Source organism: Myiozetetes cayanensis, unplaced genomic scaffold, assembly GCF_022539395.1.
Source record: "Myiozetetes cayanensis isolate MyiCay16 unplaced genomic scaffold, myiCay2020 scf5-8, whole genome shotgun sequence".
NCBI lineage: Eukaryota > Metazoa > Chordata > Aves > Passeriformes > Tyrannidae > Myiozetetes > Myiozetetes cayanensis.
Genome location: NW_026087742.1, coordinates 38,762,296 through 38,787,362, shown reverse-complemented (window position 1 = coordinate 38,787,362; position 25,067 = coordinate 38,762,296). Strand labels below are relative to the sequence as shown.

At 35.4% G+C, this 25,067-nt stretch overlaps 1 protein-coding gene across 1 annotated transcript in view; it reads right to left on the bottom strand.

Moving 5' to 3' along the window:
* CNTN5 (contactin 5) overlaps nt 1-25,067 on the bottom strand; it is a 590,743-nt gene that overhangs the window by 298,680 nt on the left and 266,996 nt on the right. Inside the window, 1 exon segment of the mRNA XM_050333940.1 lies at nt 3,838-3,967. Within this exon segment, the coding sequence (XP_050189897.1) occupies nt 3,838-3,892 (55 nt within the window). The 5' untranslated portion in view covers nt 3,893-3,967.

Below are 25,067 nucleotides of genomic sequence, written 5' to 3'. Positions count from 1 at the left end.
ATTTACTAATGGAAAATTATTATTAACAAAAAAATTACAAAATAATCTTTGTGCATGACACAAAAAGTATGTGTTATCACATTACATTTGACAACATGTGAAAAAAAACACTGAGGTTAAAAATTATTTCTTACAGTTAAATCTGCTGCAATAATATGGAATAAACCTTTCAGAATCCTAAAGAATCACAAATTAGAAACAAAATATGAAAAGAGTGTTTTAGAAACCATCATATATGAGAAAAAATATGCAGATTAGAGGAATAGTTGGTTTTAAATATAGTGTCAAAAGACTGGCAAGAGTTTTAAGGATATTACGTTATTTAAATAAAATACTTCTATAAGTACTGACATTCAGTTTAACTTCCAAAGTAGTTATGCATTTTAATGCTGTATTAGTCACTGCTAATGCTTTTAAGTCTTTGAAAGATGATATTTTAATATATGTATCTAAAAAGTTTCCCTGACAAACAGATGAAACTCATTCCTGTATATGCAATTTTAGGATACAGAATTGCAAGCATGTGAAATGTGTCTCAGATTTTGCAGTATATTGTTGTGTTGTACAGTTAGGTAAATCTATTTGAAGCAATTAGGTATTCTCTTTAAGAGCAGTTGAGGTTAAAGAGATATTAACTATGTGAAACCAACTACAGTCTCAGGTACATTAATTTCACAGTATAATACTATGCTGGTTTAAAAGTAAACCAGTGGGAAAAATGAACCCAGCTCAAGAGAGATTACAAGTCAGAGTTTCAGTTTACTAAAAAGATTACAATAAATACAATGATACAGGAAAAAATTGGTTTTAACCCACAAAGACAGATGTATAACCCCGCACCCTGGAACAAGAAGAGAACGGTGTTTGTCAACCCCTGTGATGAGCACCACGTGCCCCCCCTGGGTGCAAAGGAAAAGGAAAGGAAAACCTGTTGGTCCAGATGATGGTCACAGTCCTGTTGAAGCAACAGGCACAGTCTTGTGGAGAGTGGCAGTTGCAGTCCTGTTGGAGTTCTGGTCCTCCCCTGGATCCCAGAAGTGGTACCCGAAGTCCCAAAACCCCAAGATTATATGTACTCAGGTTCAGGTGGGAATGTAAAGTACCGCCCCGGGTCAGAGAGTTTCACAATGGGTGATTTAACTCTGTGAGTCACGGGATATTTTTGCAGCCCTTGATGGTCTTTGGTGATTGCAGCTGCCTATTATACCAGTCCAGTATGGCCCACCAGCAGAGATGACCCCTCAGGCTGGATGTGAAGGTGCTAATGCCTCCCCAAAAGGAGAGTTATCACAGCTGTTATCACACTTATTGGTATGAAGACAAAGAAACACCCCTTGCAGGGTTTCTTTAACACCCAGCTTTTACCCTGAGGTGTCAGTTGTGCCCTAGGCAGCAAAAGACCCATTATTACCAGTCCATCAAAAACTACAAAAAGAGTTTAGAATACACAGTTTTGTTTATACCCACAAAGTGATAAACTGGTTCCCATCCCTGTAACTAGGACGAATGACTTCTACCAGACACTGACTTTAAACTCTCAAGGATTTCAAAATGGATATAATTCTTAAGAAGGAATTCTAGATTTAAACTTCTGAAATGCTTTTGAATTTTACATGAAAGTTCTTGGAATTTTTAGCAATAAAAATATGAATTTCAATTAAAAAAAATTAAAATTCCATTAATGCTGGTTGTAAGGTACCACTACTAGAATAACCAAAATACAAATCCTACCAAAACTAACAATGTGGCTGATAATCCAACACAAATAAAAAAATATTCCCTGTCTCAAAATAATGGATTTGGATAACACAAGATAACGAAACTACATGAGAAATACCAGATTAGATCAGACTGTTTCATGTATGCATTCAAAGCATGTATGTTGATATCCACAGGCACTTTCCAGTATTAAATTCCTGTGTCCAATACCACGGTATTATTACAAATCAAAAAATTTTTATTTCATTAGCTTTTAATAAATTTTATCTTGTGATGACACAAACCCAATAAGTTTTGTATGAATGTGTGAAAAGAATAGCTTAGTAACTGTTGAGAGGCATTATAAGGAACAACATTAAGAAAATGGGGCAGCCAAAATAGATTGATTGGAGACAATATGGTATAAAATCACAAAAATTCTCATATGAGAAGCTTAAATGATTATCAGTTAACTCATTTTATTACTTGCAAAAAAAAAGCAACTAAGGTAATGCCACATGAAAAACCTGCAAAAAGATACACTTACTACACATGTGATAGTTTGGGTTCTTTTAGCCAAAAAGTTGTCATTGTCTTTTCAAATGAGATGTGCAGCTGTCCTCTCTTTAAAACATTATTCAGATTTAGGTACAAATTAATGACATATGGACATCACTTGTAAATACCTGAATCTAAATTTTTACAATCTCATCACTCAGTGTAGAGGCCAGAAAAGCTGACATTAGTTACATCCCCACCTTAAAGCCACAGTATGGTCTGAGAAGTGCTCATTGGCCTTGACAAACTGCACCTGGGCTAAGCTGTTCTCCAGCTTATCAGAAACACTGTCTATCCCCAAGAACTACTGTTGTCTAATGAGCACCTGTTTTTTAATGAACGGCCTTGGAAACTTATTTTTCTTGCCTGAGTAACAAACCAAGGGGAATAATATTTCTGTTGCTGAGACTTCAAAGGCAGTTAGTGAGTTAAACTGTGGCCAGGATGGAAAATTACTATGACTAAAGCCCACTCGCTTGCAACCCTATAAACAGTGATATTGAGACCCCTCGAGCTCTCAGTTATGAGGGGTTGGTATGTACTAAAGCCCACTCTCTAACACATCTATAAACAAGAGTCCAAAGTAAGATCCTTTTGAACTTTCAGTTCCCAGAAGACAAGGGGCTGATGTGTACGTCTCAAACACCAGTAATCAGATGGCTGTGAAGTCAAACAAGGACTATTAAGTAACAACTGATGAGAATTGTTGGGAATAAGTAAGGACTATTGGTATTCAAACATCATGCGAAAGATCAAGTTTCGGTTGGAAAAAGGGGGCCAGGTGGAGATAGGGCAGTACTTTTCCATGGGAAAGAACCACAACAAAGCACAGTACAAGCACAGAAATGATTGGTAGTAAGTGGGTGTGGACTATAAGGTAGGACTGGGACCACCAAAGATTCCCAAAGCCCTCCGAGTCATTTACAGAAAGGCCTAGAAGAAGGGACTGTGAATGATAACTAATTAGCATAGAAAGCAAGAAGCTTGTCCCTTGGGCAAGGAAACCTGTCCATAAAAAAGTACTCCTCTAGGCCTGGGCAGTGCCCCTGGACCCTGGACACCTCATCAGCTGGACTGACATAGCTGGATTGCTGCTTATCAGCTGGATTGACGCTGAAACCAGCATTGGCATCCCATCAGCTGGATCGATGCCGAAGTGGTGGTTGGTGATCCCTTTTTCCCCTCTCTTTTTTCCTTTCTTTAATTCATCTCTCCCTTTTTAATCAACCTCTTTAATTTCTCTTTTCCCTTCACCCTGGCACTTTATCCAAAAACCACTACCATGTGCCTATATAGTAGGTCAGGGACTAACATACCAATTTCCATGCCAAGTGTGTAATTTACTAATAAAACTCTCCGATTGTTTGCGGACTCTCTGACTTTTGTTGTTCCTTTCGACCAAGGAACATTTTCAAATCTTAAATGCTTCCTTCCGTTTGAGATTGAGTTGTTACACTCGGGCAAATAATTTTCGTAATGATGTTGATCTTGTCTGGCATGGGTTTACATCTTCCTATTTCTGTTTGAGGTTAAGAGCCTTGAAATGATAAGCAGAGTTTTCTTGGTTTTGTTTTGATTTACCTGAAAGACAGCCAGTGAGTGACAGAAACAGCAACAGTTTCCATGACAACCACATCCTTGGTCACAAAGGTCTTCTGTCCCTTTTTGTGCAGTTGTTAATAATGCTGACGTTTCTTCATTAAAGCTTAGCCTAGTGGGAAAAGACAGGTCTCTGTTAGAAAAATTAAAAATATCTCTCAATAATATGACAAATCAAGAGACAAACCTGGTCCTAATGCAATTAAAAGTTCTAGTTCCAAAGATTTCTGTATGGACAGGGACAGGTATACTGACAGATACTCAGAGGCATTTTGTTGTACTAGTTACCTGTGTTAATAACTCAAATGTCTGTGTCAGTGCTTTGGGTATATATATTCGGGTACATATGTTTATATGGATATCACCCTCAAGCTATATCCATGTTGAAAACTTGAATTTCCAAAAAGGTAAGCTTAGAAGATAAGACACATATTTTTTACAGCAAAACACATATCTTGGCATGAGTTCCTGTTTTCCTGAAAGCAATATGTTGATTTTTGGTATAAAGTATTTCAAAAAGCCCAATTGGAAGTGTGGCTTAGATCAGTGGACAGCGAGGTGAATTGAGAATTCACTGAAGGGCAGAGCTCAGTGTTGTGCTCAGCAGTGCAGAGTCTAGTTAGAGTCCTGTAGCTTGTGGTGTTCCCCAGGGGTTAGGACGCAGGGACAGAGTGTGCCCCCAGCAAGTTTGCTGATGATACAGAACTGGGAGGAACGGTCAGTAGCCCAGAGGTCTGTACCACCCTTCAGAAGGACCTCAATAAATTGGAGTGATGGGCAGAGAAGAACCATCTGAAGTTCAACAAAGGCAAATGCAGGATCCTGCACCTGAGGAAGAATAACCCCACATACCAGCACAGGCTGGAGGCTGACCTGCTGGGAAGCAGTCCTGCAGAAAAGGACCTGGGGATTCTGGTGGACAACAAGTTGTCCATGAGTCAGCAGTGTGCCCTTATGGCCAGGAAGGCCAATGGTATCCTGGGTTGTGTTAGGAAAAACATTGCCAGCAGGTCCAGAGAAGTGATCCTGCCCCTCAGTTTAGCCCTAGTGAGGCTGCATTTGGAGTACTGTGTCCCATGCTGGGCTTGCCAGTCCAAGAAACACAAGGAAGTACTGGAGAAGGTTGATCAGAGGGCTGAAAAGATAATCTAAGGGATCGGAGGGGGATAATTAGGGTACTCCCTCTTACAAAAAAAGGCTGAGAGAGGTGATAGAGCACTGGAACAGGCTGCCCAGAGAGGTTGTGGAGTCTTCTCAGGAAATATTCAAAATCCTCCTAGATGCACTCCTGTGCAACCTGTTCCAGGTGAACCTGCTTTGGAAGAAACTTTGAACTAGATATCTCCAGACTTCCCTTCCACCCCCAACCATTCGATGATTCTGTGATTCTGTTTCTGAAAGCAATATGTTGATATTTGGTATACAATATTTTAACACCACCCCAAATAATAATTTGTTTTAGGGAAATTTCAGGCATTTTTACTACTTGCAAATTGTGTTGAAATAAATTCCAGTTACTTCAGGTTTACTCACTGTGTAAAGAATCTATCAATACATTTGAAACAATCACCACTTATACAAACGATATTTTTCATACCTATCTCCTTCTATCGCTATGCAGATTTTTGTTTCCTATCTCTCTCATGACTGCTACATACATGTTGGCACATTACAAATCTTTGATCACTGTCTTCTTAGCTATCACTTTAACAATGTCAGTAGCTTTAATACGATGAAACTTGAGAGTTTTTACGTTCAAATTACTGAAAAATCAGTCCAACATATGACAAGTTTCAGCTGGTTTACGTATGAACTTGAGTATACTTCTAGTCTTTGACTTGAAAAACATCAAGTTGCAAACCTAAAACTAGTTTCCTACACTTCATTAGTCATATCTCTTCAGTAAGTTTTTGATATCCTCTTACTGGAGCCCAAGGAATCTTCTGTCTGTAGAGGCTGTGATCCACAACTACAAGAGAAATCCCAGGGGACAGAATAGTGAGACAAAGGAGAATTTTCTTTGATCCCTTATCAGACCCACTTTGGGGATAATATGATTCTTTCAGATTATAATCAGTTTAGTTACATGCCACAATTGCTGTTTTGGGGATCCTATTCCTTATGTTAGAACCCTCACACTATGAGTACAGAGGTAAAGCTCAACACAGTTTAAAAACAAAAATAAATCATAATGTAATAGTAGGTTCCTGTCAGATTATTCCATTTCAATTGCTCTCTGAGCATCTCTAGTTGTAACCAGTTTTGACAGTCTTTTCTTCATATATAGGGAGACACACAGTGTGAGAACAAGATGACAACATCTGTTTAGGTAGGTAGTAATTACTCCTGCAACAATCTAAAGGTGTAGCTTGTCAGCTTTCATTTAAAGAGCACAGCAGGTATGGTTTTCAACAGAGATAAAAAATGCCATGTAGGATTGTACTTCCTTTCAGGTTACTCAGACCACAGAAACTTAATATTGGGTGTACAAATTAATGTAAGAAATGCTGAAAGAGAACATAACAATCTGGTAGTCAACTGACTTTCCACATAGTGCCTGAAGCTCATCTAAACCTCCACAGGAAACATCCTCAGTTAATTATTTATGTCTGCTGCCTTTGTTTTTCACTTCAGTGATAATCTGCTCTTCAGTTACTATGTTCCTTTGGTTGGTGAATTATCTCATTCAGCATCCTTTGCTGGCCAGGCCTTTGGGAAATAAGCATTTTCATTAATATTTAAATTTTTCCCTTATGGCCATATCTGTTTAAGAGAGTAAAACACAGATTCCTTCCCGCCCCACCCCCCCCGCAACTTTATTACTCTTTCTTCTTCCTCTTTTCCTCACTTCTCTTCAGCTGCTTTTATAATGGTGCAACACAGAAATTATTTTAACTTGATGATTTATCTGTTGCATGAACAGGGAGAAATATACCAAGTTTTCCAGCATTAAAGTGTGAGATTATTATTGTTGTTATTACTGTTAGGTATTATTGTGCCTATTGGATAAGACTATCAAAAAAAAATATTAAGGTTAAACCTGAAACATGATGAAGAATAACTGGAGCCAAACAGTGGGAACACCAAAATAAAAGATGTCCTTAAACATATTTATACTTTCATTCTTGAAACATGACTATTTTAAGCTTTCTCAGAAATTTTGAAACATGATGATTTTAAACTTTCTATGAAAAAGGATATTTTTAATCAACATTTCATTAAAGACAACAGAGTTATGACAAGTGGTGCTAGATAAGGAGTCAATAGCTAAATATCTATAACAGCTTTTACATGACAACCCTAAACTGTGATCTACCTAACTTGATCCTATCAACGTAATGCAAATTTCAAACCTGTTACACAAGTATATTAAAATGTAAAACAGAGTGCAATGATAGGGAGATGCTCTGATTTAAGTCATGAATGTGGGACACTACCTTCCTATTTGGATATTCATTATGTAAATATGGTGGCTTATCTCAGTAGAAGAATTATTAGCAAAATAAGCAAGGGGAAAATATGTCACTTCATAGCTTTTAAAAAATCTACCTAGAAATCTGGATTATTATCATAATGAAAGGATTTTGGATCTTTACTTATTTTTTTCATATTTCTTGTTTCTTCAAGGGTATTTGGCAAACACATTACTGGCCACATGGATAAATGGAATGCATAACAACACGGTAGGGTTATTGAACACCTAAGAATGGAGAAGTACAGTTCATACAAAGACATTGATACTGGCATTATTGAGCTACCATGTAGCATGTGGGATAATGACATAGGAACTTTGAAGAAAATAAAAGGGGCAAGAGGATGAAAATGCTATATTTAACAATATAGGCATATAGTCTAATTTCTGCTCTAGATTTAATGAAGGGATGTGTTCCTAGATTTAGTATCAGTGCTTGTCATCTGATCTTTTAGATGACTAGGCTCTCACTTTTAGACAGACTTGGGTGATTGAAGAATTCCTTTATGCTTATAGCAAAAAGATCAAAGCTGCACTAAATTCATTAAGAGGAGCATCTTCTTTCTTATTAAAAAAAAAAGAAAAAAAAAGAAAGGGCGTTATTGCTGTAAAAAAAGTTAATGAATATTCTCTTAAATCTCATAAGAAAGATCTCCCATTTAAAACTTGCTTATTTTAAAAGTAATTTAAGGGCATATATACAAGCAGTATACAGTTATTCTTGGCTGGAAAATCTTATTAATTTCTGTTTTGTTTTTTTCCCCACTCCTACTATCCCAGAATGAGGAGTCTTAAGAATGTAAAAATGAATATACGGTCACTTACTAATGCAAGAGAATACATCTGAAGATGTTGCTCAAAAAGACTTAAAAATCATTGCAACTGAAGAATGTTTATTTTCCTTCCAAATATAAATTTTAATGTCACAAAAATCCAACTGGCTTGTTTGGAACACTTTCTTGGCTTTATTGGTAATTCAGTGTAAGAAAAGAAAAATAAGTTGTCCAGAATATACTGTATTCTTCTATATAATAGCATGACTGACAAAGTTCTACAGTCTAGTTTTTAAATTAAGGATGCCATTTGTTGATTTTTTTTTTTGCTGTCCTGTTCATATTGGTTTCTTTTGTAATACATGCAGTTTCAGAAAACTTTTTTCCTTAAAATCAAAGACATGAATTTTCCCTCATAGCAATTTGTAAAAAAACAGTGATCTAAAATACAGTCAATGTGTATAATGTGCAGCAAGTACTTTATCTAACTTCTATTTCAGCACAAATAATTAGAAGGTGAGATTTTCAATTTCCAGATGGTACTACCCATAGTCCTTTGTTTTCCCCAGAATTTCTGCCAAATTACTTTTGCAATTTGTTTTAATTCTGTGTGTTAATTGTAGAAAACTTATTAAAGCACTCACCATTTAGTATGTTTTAATGAATTGCTTTGGCTAGTAGTGACAGGGTGGATACTTTCCTATAGTTCTGACTCCTACTAGAATTTGTGAATACTGAGAGTGTGAGTACTAATGAAATGTTGCCAACATTAATGTGCTAGAGGCTTGAACTAGATTTAGTAAAACTGTGGTCTTTCTAAGCATAATAATAACATTTACTATCATTAGTGTTTGTTTTCTGGCACTTATAATAAATTTAAATGCGACTGAAAGGACTTGTTCCTTTTTTTAATTAAAAAACTTATGAAGTGAAGCCTTTAGCATAGATACCATGATGTTGATAACAAAGTGCTTTCTTCCATTACCACTACCTCATTTCCCTTTTCCACCATATGCATATTTATCCATTTATCTGTACCAACATGAAAAGAATGATTGTTCAAATCCACATCCTCTCTCAAAACAATGTAACATAAATCTTTGTCTCTACAGTAACTATACTGCTCAGAAGAACAGATGTGACTTGTCACCAAAAAAAAAAAATAAAAGTTTTCTCTGCAATATTTCATTTTCCTATATTAATATATTAGAGGAAATATCAAATTATTTCATTTTCCCTTTCCCTTCAGAAAAGGAGCATGCTCACAGGTAATGAAGGAATAATAACAGTGATAAGTAATTCTGATGTTCTACACGGATCTGGAAAAGCAGGAACTGAAGAATGTTAGAAATTGAGCTACTGCCACCCATACATCCAAATGGAAAGAAAAAGATTAGCATATCATATGAAGAACAAATACACTTTTATGATTTTAGATAGTATTCTAGGAAATACTTTTCTTTACATTCAGTAAGTGGAGGACATTAGCCTAAAGTACAACGTAAATGCTAGTAATATTCCTGACTTAAGGTGGCAAACCCATGAAATCAATAGCTGCAACAAGCTAAGTATCACTGACTAGGCTTTCTATAAAAGGCTTGTTATACTTTTGGAAAAAGACAGAGATCTAACTGAAGCTCCAATTTAAAATACTGAAATAAAGCCTTCTAATCAATGCTAAAGTTTCTGTCCCTCTCTGCACAGTCCTTACTTCAATCAGGGTTTGAAAGATATGAATGGAATTGCCACAGACAGTAATTCAGTCTATCTTCCTGCTCCCATGAGTTCATGGAGAATTAGAAGCCTTAGAAAACCAGAAGCTCAGATATTTCAAAGTTCATCATGAACAGAGGAAGTAGCTTGGCTGGAAATTTTGAAAAGAGCTTGTCTGTTGAGAGCTCCCTGATGATATATTTACATATAAAGTTAACTATTAGGCCATGATTATTACAGACACTGGTTATAGAGAATATAAATAACCTTGATTGAGTTCATGTCCCTGCTTGCTTTCAATAAAGAATTAATTTGTTCAGTCCAAAGTCTTTTTGACAATACTATTTACAAAATGGCTTAAATTTAATAAAAAAAATTAGGTTAATATTTGATAAAAGTCATAGCATAGACACTTTTACAATGAACTGTCAGTGGAATTTGTTGTAGGACAAATGAAAGTGAAATGATATTAAGCCAATGTAAACAGCAAGGCATCTTGTAGGATTGATTATCACCTCGAGGGAAAATAATTTATTTTCAAGTTTTAATAATTGCTTAAACTATTGTAAAGAAAATTTATTAAAGGGGAAGTTTTAGCAGTTAAATAAAATAACTTCTGAATTGTTTTATGAACACTTAATTTACTAATAGTGTTAATATTCTGCAGTGGAACCTTTCCTTGTCAGGTTCTTATTGGCAAGCAACCAAGACTTAGAATATCTAAGTTAATATTTTATAAGGTTGATTGTGTTTATTGTTGTTGTGGTGGTTTTGTTGTTGTTGTGCTTTTTTGTGTTTTTTTGTTTGTTTGTTTTGTTTTGTTTTTAAATTTGTGATACTGATAAAGCTTTCAAAGACACCAGTCCAGTTCTAGGAAGAAACATAAATGTTATTCTACAAAATAATCAAATTGACTAATTCTGAAATAACGGTCAATCACAATTTCTATACCGGTAAATGAAAATCTGAACTACTGCTCTGAAAAACAAAAATATTTGATTGCAAGTGCTTAATAAGTGTTTTGAAATGCCTGTGAGTCCAAGAGACTCTGAATTATTCAGATGAATTAAAGTTGTTTGGAAAACTGTGCACAGTACCCATAAAATAAAAAGGTAATATTAATATTGTATTAAATATTGATTATTTTCAATTGTATTTGAATATATTTGCACATATATCTTTAAGATAGAGTGTTTGTATATAAGCTGCAGAATGTCTCCCTTTCCAACATTTCAGACAATTGACCAGTTTTTCATAGTACTTCTTTTAACGAAATTAATAAGTATAGTGGAGATTAACAAAATCACTTGACCAAGAAGGCTGGGTTTATGCTAAATTATTCCAAGGATCATTCAATGTTACCTGCTACAGGAGCTAGATTCTCTTAGGCATTCTTACTGTAAATCACACATAAAATGTCAACAGTGTGCTCAGGTGAAGGAGAAGACAGCAGAAAGAGTTCTCAGCTTCTCTAAACCTGCAATAGTGAGGTGCTGCTATTTGGCAAAATTCACCTGAAAAATGCGCAAAATAACTAGAGTACTCCTCAGGCAACTAAGTGATTTGAGATGTACCTTGAGGTACTGGTGTTACTTGCAGGCACTTCACTGCTGTTCCCACTACAAGGTGTGGTCAGGTTCACTGGTGAACAAATACCTGTTGGATGAGGCCTTTTGAGAAGGAAAGCAGTGGAATTAATTCTGATGCGTTTTTTCCCCATCTATTTGCTAATCAGATTGACAGTTTCTAAAATTCAACTCACATTTCAGAGAAAAAGCAGCTGCTGGGGATAAAGCAGTATAAAAAGCCTTGCTCTCTCACTTTAGATATGTGAATAAGTGCTGAAACACAGATTCACCTCAGCAGCGTGATTTTCCAGTTTCTTAAAGTGTGGACTGGGGGTAAAATAGACTTACTCACAAGTACCATAGTTAAGCTGTTTGGTTTGTTGTATGAAATTTAAGAACAGTTATTTCTTAAAGCCCCACAAGCTGACATTACACTCACTTCAAATTTTTTTTAGTTCTGCCAATATTATTCATGTGTAATAGGAAAAAAGAATAAAGAGGAAAATTATGTATAATTGGACACTTTGGAAATTAGGTATATAAGTTCTCTTGCTAGTAAATGAAGAGAAATACAAAACCTGAAGGAAAATTAATTCAAAACATTTTTGACAGCTCTTTTGGAGTGAGATGAACAACTTTATTTTTTTTGCTAATTGTGATGGAAATCTGATTGCAGCAGAAGCCAAACAGCTATTCTAAATTATTCAGTTAAGTTTCAGATGGCTAAAGCTGAGTGATAGCAGTTCTTTTTTTTTTTTTTCAAGTGTGTATGAAAGTTTCAGCAAGCTATGAAGAACTAAACTGGTCATTTAACTCCTAATCTCATTGGTATTGCAATAAAATCAGCCTTCATCTATGATGGACATTTCTAAGTATTTTGCTTTAATTAATCAGGAAATATATTCAAGAACTTAATAATAAGTCCTGCAGATGCCCTCAGATAACTGGAGAAGTTCAGGGAGAAACAACTGTAGAATTGCGGGTCATGCTGGAGACCTACCCTCAATCTGCATTGTTTGTATTAGACTTGATTTATTTGCAACCAAAAATTGCAGGGGAAAAGGCATATTCTCATGCTAGTCTTTTCAAGTCTGCTTGTTTATTTCTAAATTTCTCTGGGTGATCGTAAGGTGTGTCAGTGTAATCACATCTGGAAATGGCCTTTTCTCTGCCAAGGAGGTGGATTAAGGACAATGATAAGAACAGCAAGGCACTACTCTTGTTTTGTCTCTCATCTGTACTTGGTAGAACTACCTCTAAAGGTTAAGAGAAGCAGCTCATCTTGGCCTCTCTTTTGCAGCAGCCAACTACTGCCAAGAGGGAAGATGACTGCAGTTAAATAAATATCCTTGACTGCCACTTGCATCTGGTATTATATCAGCCAAAATATATATTCCAGTTAATGTAACCACCAGACTAATAATATTATACATTTTAATAACACACACTAGCATCTCCACTCATCTCCCTGCAGATTGTGTGCACTGTGCTAAAGGAGTGGTCACAATCTCCCTGTGGACCTTCAAATTCTGTGCTCACTTCCAAACAAATCAGCTCTGGCATAACAGGGTATATTGAGCACCAGAGTGTTCAATACTACTCTTGAAAAGGATCCATAAATTTTCTGTGCCTAGGATGTGAGATCCTATTCACTATAGAAGGCAGGTGCAGAGCAGGGTCCCAAAAGTGTGTTAAAGAAAAATAAGATCCTTTAATACCCTGCTCAACTCCTGCCTATGGGCCTTATATGATGCTGCCAACCTATCAGAAGGATGTTCATCCAAAAAGGATGTAGGCTGCATGCCGTGAGTGGAAGAGGCTGTTTCATGTGTAGAGTGGATGGGAGACACAAAGAGAGGTTAGTGTGCTAAAAGATCATGCATGAACAATCCGTTGGTGCATATGTGGTGCACATCTACCTCAGTGCCAATCCATAAGTTAGGAAAATGACAGTTCTATAAAAAAACCTGTCTTGACATCTTATTCTTGAGTTCTGGATTAGTCATTGTGGCAGATTTCGCATTAGTTCAACTCCCAGGTTTAGGTAACAAGACCAATTTCAGTCAAATATTTTATTTTAACATGGTAAATGATTAAATAAATACAAAATTTTTAGCTAAAAAGTTCCATCTAATCATAGAATCCTAGAATCACAGATACATTTAGGTTGGAAAACATTTTGGTTTCCAGAGAAGTTGTGGATGCCCCATCTCTTGAAGTGTTCAAGACCAAGTTGGATGGGGCTCTGAGAAATGTCATCTAGTGAAATGTGTCTCTGTTCATGGCAGGGGGTTGGAACTAAATGATCTTTAAGGCCCCTTCCAGCTCAAAAATTTCTATAATCTGTGATTCCATGAAAAAGCCTTTAAGGTCATTGAGTCCAACCATAAACCTAACACTACCAGGTCCACCACTAAGCTATCCCTAAGGACCAAATATGCATATCTTCTAAATACCATCAGGGATGGTGACTGAGCATTTGAGTACTTCCCTGAGCATCCTGTTCTAAGTAAAACATTTTTCTGATTTTCAAATATGAGCTGTCTTTCCATAATTTTTATACTACTTTTTGAGAAGCAATAAAGCTTGTGTTCTCCAAGCTGAGGTAAGACATTTTACTAGAATTTTGCATAAGCACAAAGGCTTTATTGTTCATGTGCTCAAGTGAGAGGATGCTCTGAGAAAATGAAACAGGTCAAAAGGATTATATCTTCAGTTCAAGACAGGCTAAATGTTCCTAGGCTTAAGAGGCAGAAGTCACTTTAGACACTTTTGAAAACAAGTCTTAACGCTGAATGTATTTTAAAAACTCCACAGTTAAATTCAATCTCAAACTATTCAAATTAATTAAAAAAAAAAAAAAGAAAGAAATACTATTTGTTTTATTTAAATGTTTTCAATAGACTATCTCATTATAATTAATAGTGGCCACATTGCAGGGCAATAAAGAGTTTATTTAATATACAGTAAAAGACCTTATCTTTGGAACTTAGATGTTAGAGTGACAGATAAAGATGTACAATTTGAAAATGCATCTGTAAAAACAATATTAGTTTGGAGAAGATACTTTAAACACTTAGTTGTTGTTCTGAAACAGTTGTGGTGGTTTAAATGTTAACAATTTTGTTCTTAGCTATTTTCTACTTGAAACATTGCAGTGCATTTTTTAACTGCCATACTGAAGAATATTAATGGTGCAACAAATTGACTGGTGCTACCGAGATGTATCTGTTTTTTTAATGAGTGTATTTAATTGCACATGTTTCTTAAGTCTCTAATTACAACCAGTACTAAAAGTGTCTAGATGCTTAAGGGTGCATTTTTATATTTAAACATACGTCATTATTATTACTTATATGGCAGATAGTTCACTAAGATATAATGATAGGATATTAAAGTGGATTAGAAATCTCATTATTAAAACACAAGCTTGTCTGAATAGAAAGAAAAAAATAAAGTACTCTAAGTGGAATAAGCACCTCTTCATTTTCTTTCACAAATCTCATTTTATTACGAGCTAAATGTCAGAGTCATAAAGAGGTAACTGCTGGCATGATCCCATCAGGGAGGTTTCTATTTGTTATGATATGATATTCAACATTATTTTCCCACAGATTTTAAATAAAGCCAGTGAACTTTACTAAGGACTCCAATTTCAGCCAAATGTATGTTAGCCTATCTAGAGGTGGATTGTTTATTTTTAAAGAGTAAGATATGACTGCAGTCAAATATCATCTCTTCTTATATTTTAACTCAGCATTAGGGCAGACACCAATTATGAAATTGTGCTGTCAGGTTACCCCTCTAAGGGCAGTCACACACTTCATGTTTTCAGTGGCAAATTGAATTTGACTTTTAATTTGAAGCCCAGGATACCACAATGTAAAACCTTCTGCAGTATTAGTGATAAAGTGTGAGGGCAGACATCCTGTCTGGGTCTTTTAAATAGTCCTCTCCATATTAGTATTGCTTTCATTATATTTTATGGGGATTATTTTCCTGATCTTTATAGGAAAACTCCAGTAAATGTTTAGAATCACAGTAGCTCACAACTAGAACTTTTCAGGTTTCTTTATAGATTCAAATAAATGATCTACTGTAAAATCTTCCCATACGTGCTATCCAGACACCTTGTAATTTCTGAGTTCTAGAAATCACTAGAACAATCCTTAGCACAACACTTAGTAGGTGGTGGTGCTGACACTTTCTAATTCATTTATTCTTTGGAAGATAATTAAATTTTACCTTGCACAAGAAAGTGTGCTAATAATGGTTGCAAGCCCTTTATTTATGGAAGATTAATTTGCACAAATTTCTGTGTAAGTTGGTAGCCCTTCCTTTAATGCATTTTAGAGTATTGAAATGTAGTGTATTGAAGAATCAACAGAATAGACAGTTTTAGGCTCAAAAATTAAGAATGTCATAACCAGAAAGTGCAGAGGCTGGTTTGGTGCACATGTAAATGGAATTTAGCCAGGATTCTGGGTTAACTATCACCTTGGAGGTTACCATTACATATCAAAAAAAGAAAATAAAATAAAACTTATGATGGTTCCTTGCCTCTGTAAACTTCTGTAATACAATGGCCATGAATTAAGCTGTGAAATATATAGTGGCTCAGAATCAGGCCCAGAGGCTCCAGCCATAGAGTACTACATTAACGAATATAAGATCTCTGTGCTATTCAATATTTGTACACAAATATAATCCAGACCAAATAGGAGCATATTTCTGGGTAATTATCCAGCCCACACAACACATTCAGTATAATGTTAATTTTGCATAAACTGTTGCCATGTGATCTGTATGAAAGTCTGCAACGATCAAGTTATTTCCCATTTTTTATTACCATTTCTACATTCTGTGTCAAGTGGATGAAGTGTCTTAGTATTATTTTTGTATTGTTGGCATCCTAAAATGGGATTTATAGTTATGAAGATCAACTGCTTTAGCACTCCCTAGCAAGTGCCCATATTTCCCTAAATATTATAAATTAGTGTGCTGAAATTCTTCTAGTGCATCACACATGTTACTGGTGTGTGCTGGACAAGTGCTTGCAAATCCTATTAATTATCCAGAAAAGGTTTCATTGGGACACAATGAAAGACATTTGTTTGACGAGGAATGAAGTATCAGGCTTACTGCACTGCACTTACTTAAGATGATTTTTTTTTTTTGTACTTCTGGAAGATATGTGTAGTGATGCCTGCTTTTATTAAAAGTTCAGCCATTCCCTTCCAAGAGACAGGAACCCCTTGGTACAGTCCTGATTAGTGGTTATAAGGGAACTGAGGTGGAATTGAGGTAGGAATTGTATGTGCTTCTCTTCCCTCCCTGATAATTAGTTCGAATCATAAGTGTTTTACAATTCAATTTCTAACCCCTGCTGCAAAAAAAGAACAGCAGGATGGCTAATAGAATGACACTTATATCTGAAAATGAATGCTTTCTCAGGATGCCTTGTCACCTTCCTGCTCTGCACTACAGGTTTCATGCAAAGCAGCAAACAGGGAGAGAAGATGCCAAGAGGACACAGGCTTATTTAAAATAAGTTCTCAAAACTAGTCTGATTATGCCTTCTGTTAAATGTGATATACTTTCTATTCTTCTTATCTTGAGAGTTCCCTTAGAATCTAGTTTTAATAGTTTATCTATAAAAATTACTGAGATCTATCTGTGCAACTTAGTATTGTGACAGGTCTTACCACAAAAATATCTGAGCAATTGGAAAGAGAAAATAACTCCTAGCACGTTCACTTCTTGCCTTGCCATTATCCACATTATGTCAGAATATTTTAAAATTATTCAAAATAAAAGAATGAGGATGTCATTAAATATGATTATGTAGACTACTACTGAAAATGGAGAGGCAGGTATTGTCTGTGCTTTTTTATTGTTTAAAAGTGTAAGGAGTGTATTAGTTGAAGTCTTTCTGTTTCTATTTATGGGACTCCTTGATGCCATAGAGTTATGTATTAAAGGGACAAGCCTTTCTATTAATTAAAGTAGTAAATTAATTAATTAAATATAACAGTTAAATAAAATAATCTGATTTTAAGTTAAACTGATTTAATAAATTTAAACAAGGACAAAGGGACATTGGAAATATTATAATCCTTCATAGATAATTATACAGGAAAGCAGTCCTATTAGCTTGGATTAATTCTGGTAAACTAATAGATAAAGTCTCTAACTGTAGATCCTTCATTTCACCACTGAAAGTGTATAATAAAATATAACCTCCCAGCTAAGGAAATTTCAAAACTAAAAAGACCTGAGAGAACACAAACCAAATGGATGGCAAACATCTTACTTATATCATTATTTAAAATTTTCTGTAAATAAGATTTCATGACGCATCCAGCAGAAAAATCTTTGATTTGAAAATATAGACACTAGTTTTGCCACATCTACATTTCACCTTGTTAGTAGTTCAGAAAATGTAATTTGTGGAAGAATAATTAAAAACAATTTCAGTTTCTCACTTCATGCATATGTGTGTAGATCTCTTCTGAAATTTATTCAGTTAATCCATTTAATAAAGTAACTCACTAAATTCCTTGTTCCCAAACAAATTAGGGTGAAGTGGGAGGTGGGTAAAATTACACAGCAAGAGGGGACAGCTGATGAGAAATTTAGAGCTTTCCTTGTTGGACACCAGATAAGTTATTATTGGGTCAGAACTAAGTTGTGGGGACTGTGTGTGTGCGGAGTGGGAAGGGATGGGTCGAACTTCAGGTATCCTATCCCTAATGGCAGGCCCCTGGAGCCCACATGGGAAAAGCCCTGGAGTAGCTGTCAGTCACAAGCAGCCCAGGGAAACTAAAACACACCACACCTCCTGCAGCCCCTCACCCAGCTCAGATTGGCAGGGACAGTGAGGACACTGCCCCTCACCTTGGTCTGGAACCCCAGAGTGGCTGGGGGGTCAGGGACCCCACCTGAGGGGGCTGGCCATAAGGACCAGAGCAAACAAAACCACAGGTGTGTGTTTGCCTTCTGTTGCAGCTCTGCCACTGAACTTGTCAGAGCTGGTCTTCTACAAGTCTTCGGTGGTAGCTCTACAAGCTGTCTCTCACTCTTTCTTCCTCTCTGTCCTTCCTCCCTCTGCTTCTTTTTCTTTGCTCCTTTCTTGATGCTTGGGGTGGTTTGGAGCTAGAGGGATTGAATCTTGATTTAAGTGTTGTGGAATTGGTCTGATTTTGCCTTAAGTGTTGTCAGTTAATAATATATGCTGAGTCAGTATGGTGGTGGATCATTTTTGTCTCACTTGTGTGGTGTAATTTTGAACTTTAACCAAGTTCCTTTATTTACTCTAAATCAATAAAGAAATTCCTCGGGAACAATCCTGTGGCTTATTCTCTTGTTGCTTTCTTAAGGTATTAAAGACCCCTATGTCTTTATATTAAATATAACTCAGCCAACAGCTCCCAGGGCTGGAGTTTTACATCCCTGAAAAGGCAGAAGATGGACATTTCTTCACATCTATCCATTCAATGTCACAAAATTTAGTCTGATTATTATTTTACATGGGGGACAGTGGTGAGGAATCTCACTGTACTCCTGATGATTTGAGGACTCACTAAACATAGTAAAGGTGCCACAGTTTTAAGGATGATCATCCAGTATCTTCAGAGTTGCAGACCAAGTAGGGGATAAGAAAAACAAAACAAATCTATGATCTGAATTCAGTGGAGGGGGAACATTATGAAGGAAAAACAACCTAAGGACCAGAGAAGAGCCAATGTATCTTTTCTTACTTATAAACTTCAGATATGAATTAGTTGGCTCAATTTCACTCTTCTTTTTTTTTTTAAATTTTAATTTACCAATTTTTCCCAGCTGTTCTTTTACAGTGTAAATTGTATATTGCCATCACTGACTGAGATGACATTCTACCTCCAAATATCTTCTGTTTTCAGAGCACAAGCAGATTAAATATTACAAGATAACTACAAATCCAAAAATAAATCTGCTGTGTCTCCTTTTCCTATATACACTGCTGCAGCATGTCTTGTCCCCAGTTGTCCTTGTTTGTCTGCCTCTACAGGCCAGTTTTTGCCCTTTCCTATTTGCATATAATATGCTGGAAGTTTAATGCACTATTTTTTGCCTCACTGTTTAGTATCTCTGCTTTTTTCCCTTCCACAAAGAAAATATAAAATTTGGAGAAATCCTTTTCTTCCCTGTAAACACTTGATTTTTATCATTCCCTATCACCTTCAAGAGTCCGTCAGGAAGAAATACCATACAAAAAGACAGAAAGAAATGAAAAAAGAAAAAGAATCTATTCACACTCTCCTTTCTGTGAGTATTTGTATCAGAGCTTTCTCTCAGATGATCAAGGACAGGACTTAAAATTCTCTCCTTCAGCCAACTTCCCTTGGCTGCTGCTTACTAAAAGCAACTCCAAACAGCCATTGGCAACAACTTCCAAGCTAACAAAATCAATTTTCATTTTGAACAATAATTATAAAAAAATTATAAAAACAATAATGCTCTTTTTTAACCCTTTTCTTTCAAACAAAAAGGAGGTGACTTTATTGTTCATACAATTTAAAGGCTTAGTTTTTTTGGCAGTGCAATGGAAAACGTAAACAGTATTTCAGACTTATATTGTAGTATAATAATAAATACAAGTGGATTATGTGCCATTTTTTAGTGCTTAATATATAGAGAGTAGTTTAAAATGATGTAAGAATAAGTTAAGAAAATCCACAGACCCCTAGAGATTTTTGGCACCAGGCTCTCTCTCCTACAGGCACTGGAATATTCATGACATTCCCTGCCTTCTCTTTCTCCTCCTGAAGATAAAATCCATAGTTCTTTCACCCTTCAACATTACTTAGCCCTTTAGTTTTCCTAATTCATTAGACGTTAGTTTTCTGGCTGAGACATATCATTAAGTTTGGGTTGGGTGTTGGTGGGGGTTTTTTGTTTGTTTTTGTTTTTGTTTTGGGGTTGTTTGTGTGTTTGTTTGGTTTGGTGAGTTTTTGAGTTTGGTTTTTGTTTAGTTTTCCGTTTTACCTAAACAATAAGAGTCTGGTTTTGTTTGTTTGTTTGTTTGTTTTTAATCAGAGGGATTTGATGGATAATACAGCTGCTGATACTATTTTTTGTGTGGTATGTCAAAAATAGTTTCAAGACTTAAATCTCATTTTTTAAATTAAGCACATTGCATTTAATTTCTCAAAATTCTTTGATAAAAAGATTTTCTGGAAATTATTTTACTAAAAATCGATTCTGAGATCGATATTTGAAGCAACACATTCTACCAACAATCCAGAACAGCAAAAATTGTTTATTAAAGAACAGATAGCATCATATGCAAGTAAAAAAATATTTATTTTCCCCTGCGTCTAGTTACTTAAACATTTTACTTTTTTATAGATCAACTTTTCACATAGGTATGTAAACCTAAAGTATCAGAACAATTACGACAAACTTGGAGGTAAATGATATATTTGAATATTTAGCTGTTTATCAGTGTTTTTAGCATATGGAATGACAGACTAAACAGCAGAAAGGTTTTAGTATGAAAATACAGTCATAAGAAGTAGGAAAGCAGGAAATTTGTGTCTATAAGAGAAAGCAATTAAAACACATTTCCTTGAATTTGAATGTAATGTGTTTAATAGTGGTTCAACTTGTCAGTCATGACCTTCCATAAAGTAAATTCCTCTGTCTACTTATTCAACCTTTTTGAAAACAAATGAGACAGAATGAGTAAAAGCGATGTATCATTCATCTCGCTTCTTCAGAAGGAATTTTGATTACAAAAGACAGTCCACAGAAAGTCACTGCACATATTTATCACTCTCTGGGTGTATCCTGTGACAGCTGTTATCACTAACAATAAAACACTATTGCTATTTTCCACCTTCACTGTAATGTTGAGATCTTTCTATGAAAGACATTAATATTGCCGGTCTGATTTTTCAGGTTTAACAATAAAGGCATCTGTTCAAACATAGATTTTTCTCTGAGCCCACATTTTTTTTTTTTGTTGGAGTTACTGGGAGTATGGATGGACTATAAAAAGATCTGTTTAATAATAAATTAAATGCATGCAGATAGAGAAATTGAACTTGCACAAAAACCCACAAAAAGTCTTTGAATCATTTCTTCAGCTAGTACGAACTTGTGTGTGCAAATATACATTTCTTCCCTTTAAAATAAAATGTTAATCTAGCTTGGTTGCTTCCTGAGATAAATGAATCCAACATAGGTCAAGTAAAGTTGCCCATTTAAGAGCATCCTCAAAGCAGTATAAAGTGTTTCAAACTGAGTAGTTTAAAAATCAATTTAATTAACTCAGTAAAATATACAATGCAGCTCTAATGCTTAGTGAAATCAAGGACATATATAGCTTAAATTTAATTGGCAACTATGTGGCTGCTTGACCACATCATGGTCAGGTTTTGTGATCAGCATGATAATCATCAGAGCTCTCATTCAAACTCACACAATTAACATTTAGGATTTCAAGGTGTTTAGTCTTTCCAGAAGCTGAACTGGGCTTACTTTTCCTATAATAAAACATGAAGAGATTGTGATTACTTGGTGAACTTCTAATTATTTATTTCTCTGTTAGGTTTCAAGCTTTTTTGATTACTCCTGAAGAGTGACCACAAAATTACTGGAGTTGTTATAAAGAAGTGATAAAATAAGGCGTTCAAAATAAAACAAATTATGACCTAAATAACTTCACTAAACAGTCCAAGTACCTGTAAAAATCACACAAAACCTCTGGTGTAGTAGAGAAAAAGAAAAGAAAAAAGCAATCAAAAAACCAAATGACAGAATAGATGAAATATTTTATTGGGTGCCAGCTCCAAAACTGCTCCTTCTTTCTTGTGCAGATGATCTATTTATTCATGAATTAACTGTCATAATAATCTTGAAGAACATATTGCATTGATTATCTTCACTAACACACAGTGATGACAAACTGCCATTAAAACATGTTTAAAACATGAGACTGAGATCTGGAACTTTTTAAAATATCTTAGCTACCCACTCACATCACCCTGTCTGAATATCTTTTCTATTAAGAATACCAAGGCTTTTCTTTTTATTAGGTCAAAACAAACTCTTGCTTAAAAATAGTCCAGCCTTCTTTAAAAATTATTATTTTTATTTTCTAGAATATACTGTTCTTTAGACAGGTTGCTATCTTTCCCACTTCTTTTCTACAGACCCTAAAACTGTCTCCATTTTATCAAATATTTGGGCTTTATTTTTGATCTTAATAGGGAGTATTATAGATAAGCAATAAACCTTACAGTTTTTTTGGCTGCTCTGGCCAAATCTTCTCATACTTAACAGAAACAAGTCTAATTTGGACACCTCCCCTTCTCTGTTATCTATAATTATCTGTTTCTTAAATCTTAGAAAACTGATACTGATACACAAGCTCCTACTTTGAAAAGCATTTCATAAACCATGTACTTCAACATGAACAGCTAAAGAGAAACAAATTAAAGAACAATTAATATAAAATCATAATGTTGTCCTATCTTCTGTTCTTATTTGTACATTAAGTTTTTAATTTTTTTTCATAATTGAGAGCAGTCATGGAGTTTCAGAGATAGATTTTCACAGAATCACAGAATAGGCTGAGTTGGAAGGGACACATAAGGAACACCGAGTATCAACCTTAGCCCTGCACAAGACCAAACCTAAGAGTCACACCACATGCCTGAGACTTGTTTGCCTTCCTTTGGACACTTTCCAATAGCCTAACATCTTACTTATATTGTGGTGCCCAAAACTGCACACAGTATTCAAGGTGAGGCTGCACCAGTGCAGAGCAGATCAGGACAATCCCCTCTCTCGACTGGCTGTTTGATGCCCCCCAGGACACAGTTGGTCCTCCTGGCTGCGAGGGCACTGCTGACTCATATTTAATTTGATGTTGACCAGGACCTGAGTTTTGTAATCCATGCTCACTGTTGTCCTGGATTTTTAACCTCTCCTAATCCTGCAGCAATAATTTATTAGAACTACAGAGAGATGAAAATCACATTAAGTGAGAAAAAATGAGAAACAGAAGAAAACCTGAAAATTCTGTATTCAAAGTAAATAAGGCACCTTTAAATGTCATTTTTGCCTACAGCTTTATATGGGTTTTTGTCACTAAAAAGCATAAGGAGACCAGCTGTAAACATAGCTTCTGGAAGGAAACAAACCCTAACATGATGAATCTTTAGCTATTCTGTCCAGAACCATTGAGTCACAGACAGCAAGAGTTTACATAACTGTGCACACACACAATACCATCTGTGAATATCTATACTTCTACACACCTTTCACTGCAGGACTTCAAACACCCATAACAGCAGCTGGCATGAGCTGTACATGTACTCTGGGAAACCTTCTGATGCTGCCACATTAACTGCCTGTACCAGAACTGCAAATGATTCTGTCTTTGGTTCACACAATTCCAGTGGAGGGCTGATTTTTAACCCGGGAAAATCATCTCTGTGTGGGGTCTACCTCAAAGGGACGTATTATATATCATGTTACAGGGACAAGTAAAATAATTTATTTGCTGCACTTTGACACCAATATTCTGGATTTTACAATCCATTTGTGAGAACGAACACTGAACAAACACCTATCTAAATGTATCCAACATTATTAATTAGTTAAATAATTAATAATAATTAATTAACATTGCAGAAGTTCACTCTTAAACATCTTACAGTGTTATACTTTAACTGAATATGTCTAATACATCTGCACTCATTAGACACATTCTTTTCTCTTTGAAGAGTCTAAAATAGTTGTATGGATTTTCTTCAAGCTATACGTATATTTGTCTGATAGCAAGTTTGAGAAGCTGCAGTTCAACATCAGTTTATGGGGAAGTTAAAAACTACTGAAAACCATGACATGAAACAAAAAATATTGCTCAGCAGCCTTAAAGAGCAGCAAAATCTAATGAGAATTGCATCTTTGTTATAGTATGAAATATAAAGCACAGATCCAGAATCTAAACATGCTATTTAATCCCTAAGTGATGTATCCATCTATAGAAATTAAATTTTGTTCTGAAAGCAGATTACCAGATGAGGATAATTTGCAAATGCCAAAATATCTACTGCAACTAAAAAAGCCAGCTGTAAAGACAACTAGCTATTTACTGTTATCAGAACTTTGTTCAAATAATACACTGGAAAATACAGCTTGAAAGCTGTGTTAAATGGAGAAATTTCTAAATGGAAAGCCAAGTTCTTTATTTTTGCAATAATGACTGTGTTAATGTATGTGACACTAATTTTCTTGCTGTTTTTTTTTTTTTACGAGATTAAAGAAATAAATACAGATTTCACTGTATTACTTAACTGAAGATCTATTGAAAAGGCCTATTAAAGAAATAAGATATATGACAAATTACTGCCTCCAATTTGTAATAGGCCTCTGCTGTTAATTGGTATTTGAACAACAGAAGAGGTGGGAAACCAGACCAGTCAACATCTCAGTCTGAGAAAAATAGGCTGTTAAAGCATTCTGGAGAAATTTAATGGCCTTCTTTCTGCTGATTATTAGGAGAGAGAAGTGAACAGCCATCTCTATAACATTACAGAAATTAAGTAGTTTTTCAAAGAAGTAGGAACAGATGGATTAACTTTTCATGTACTAGAATTTTGTCTGCAGAGATTCAAGAAGACTGAGACAAAT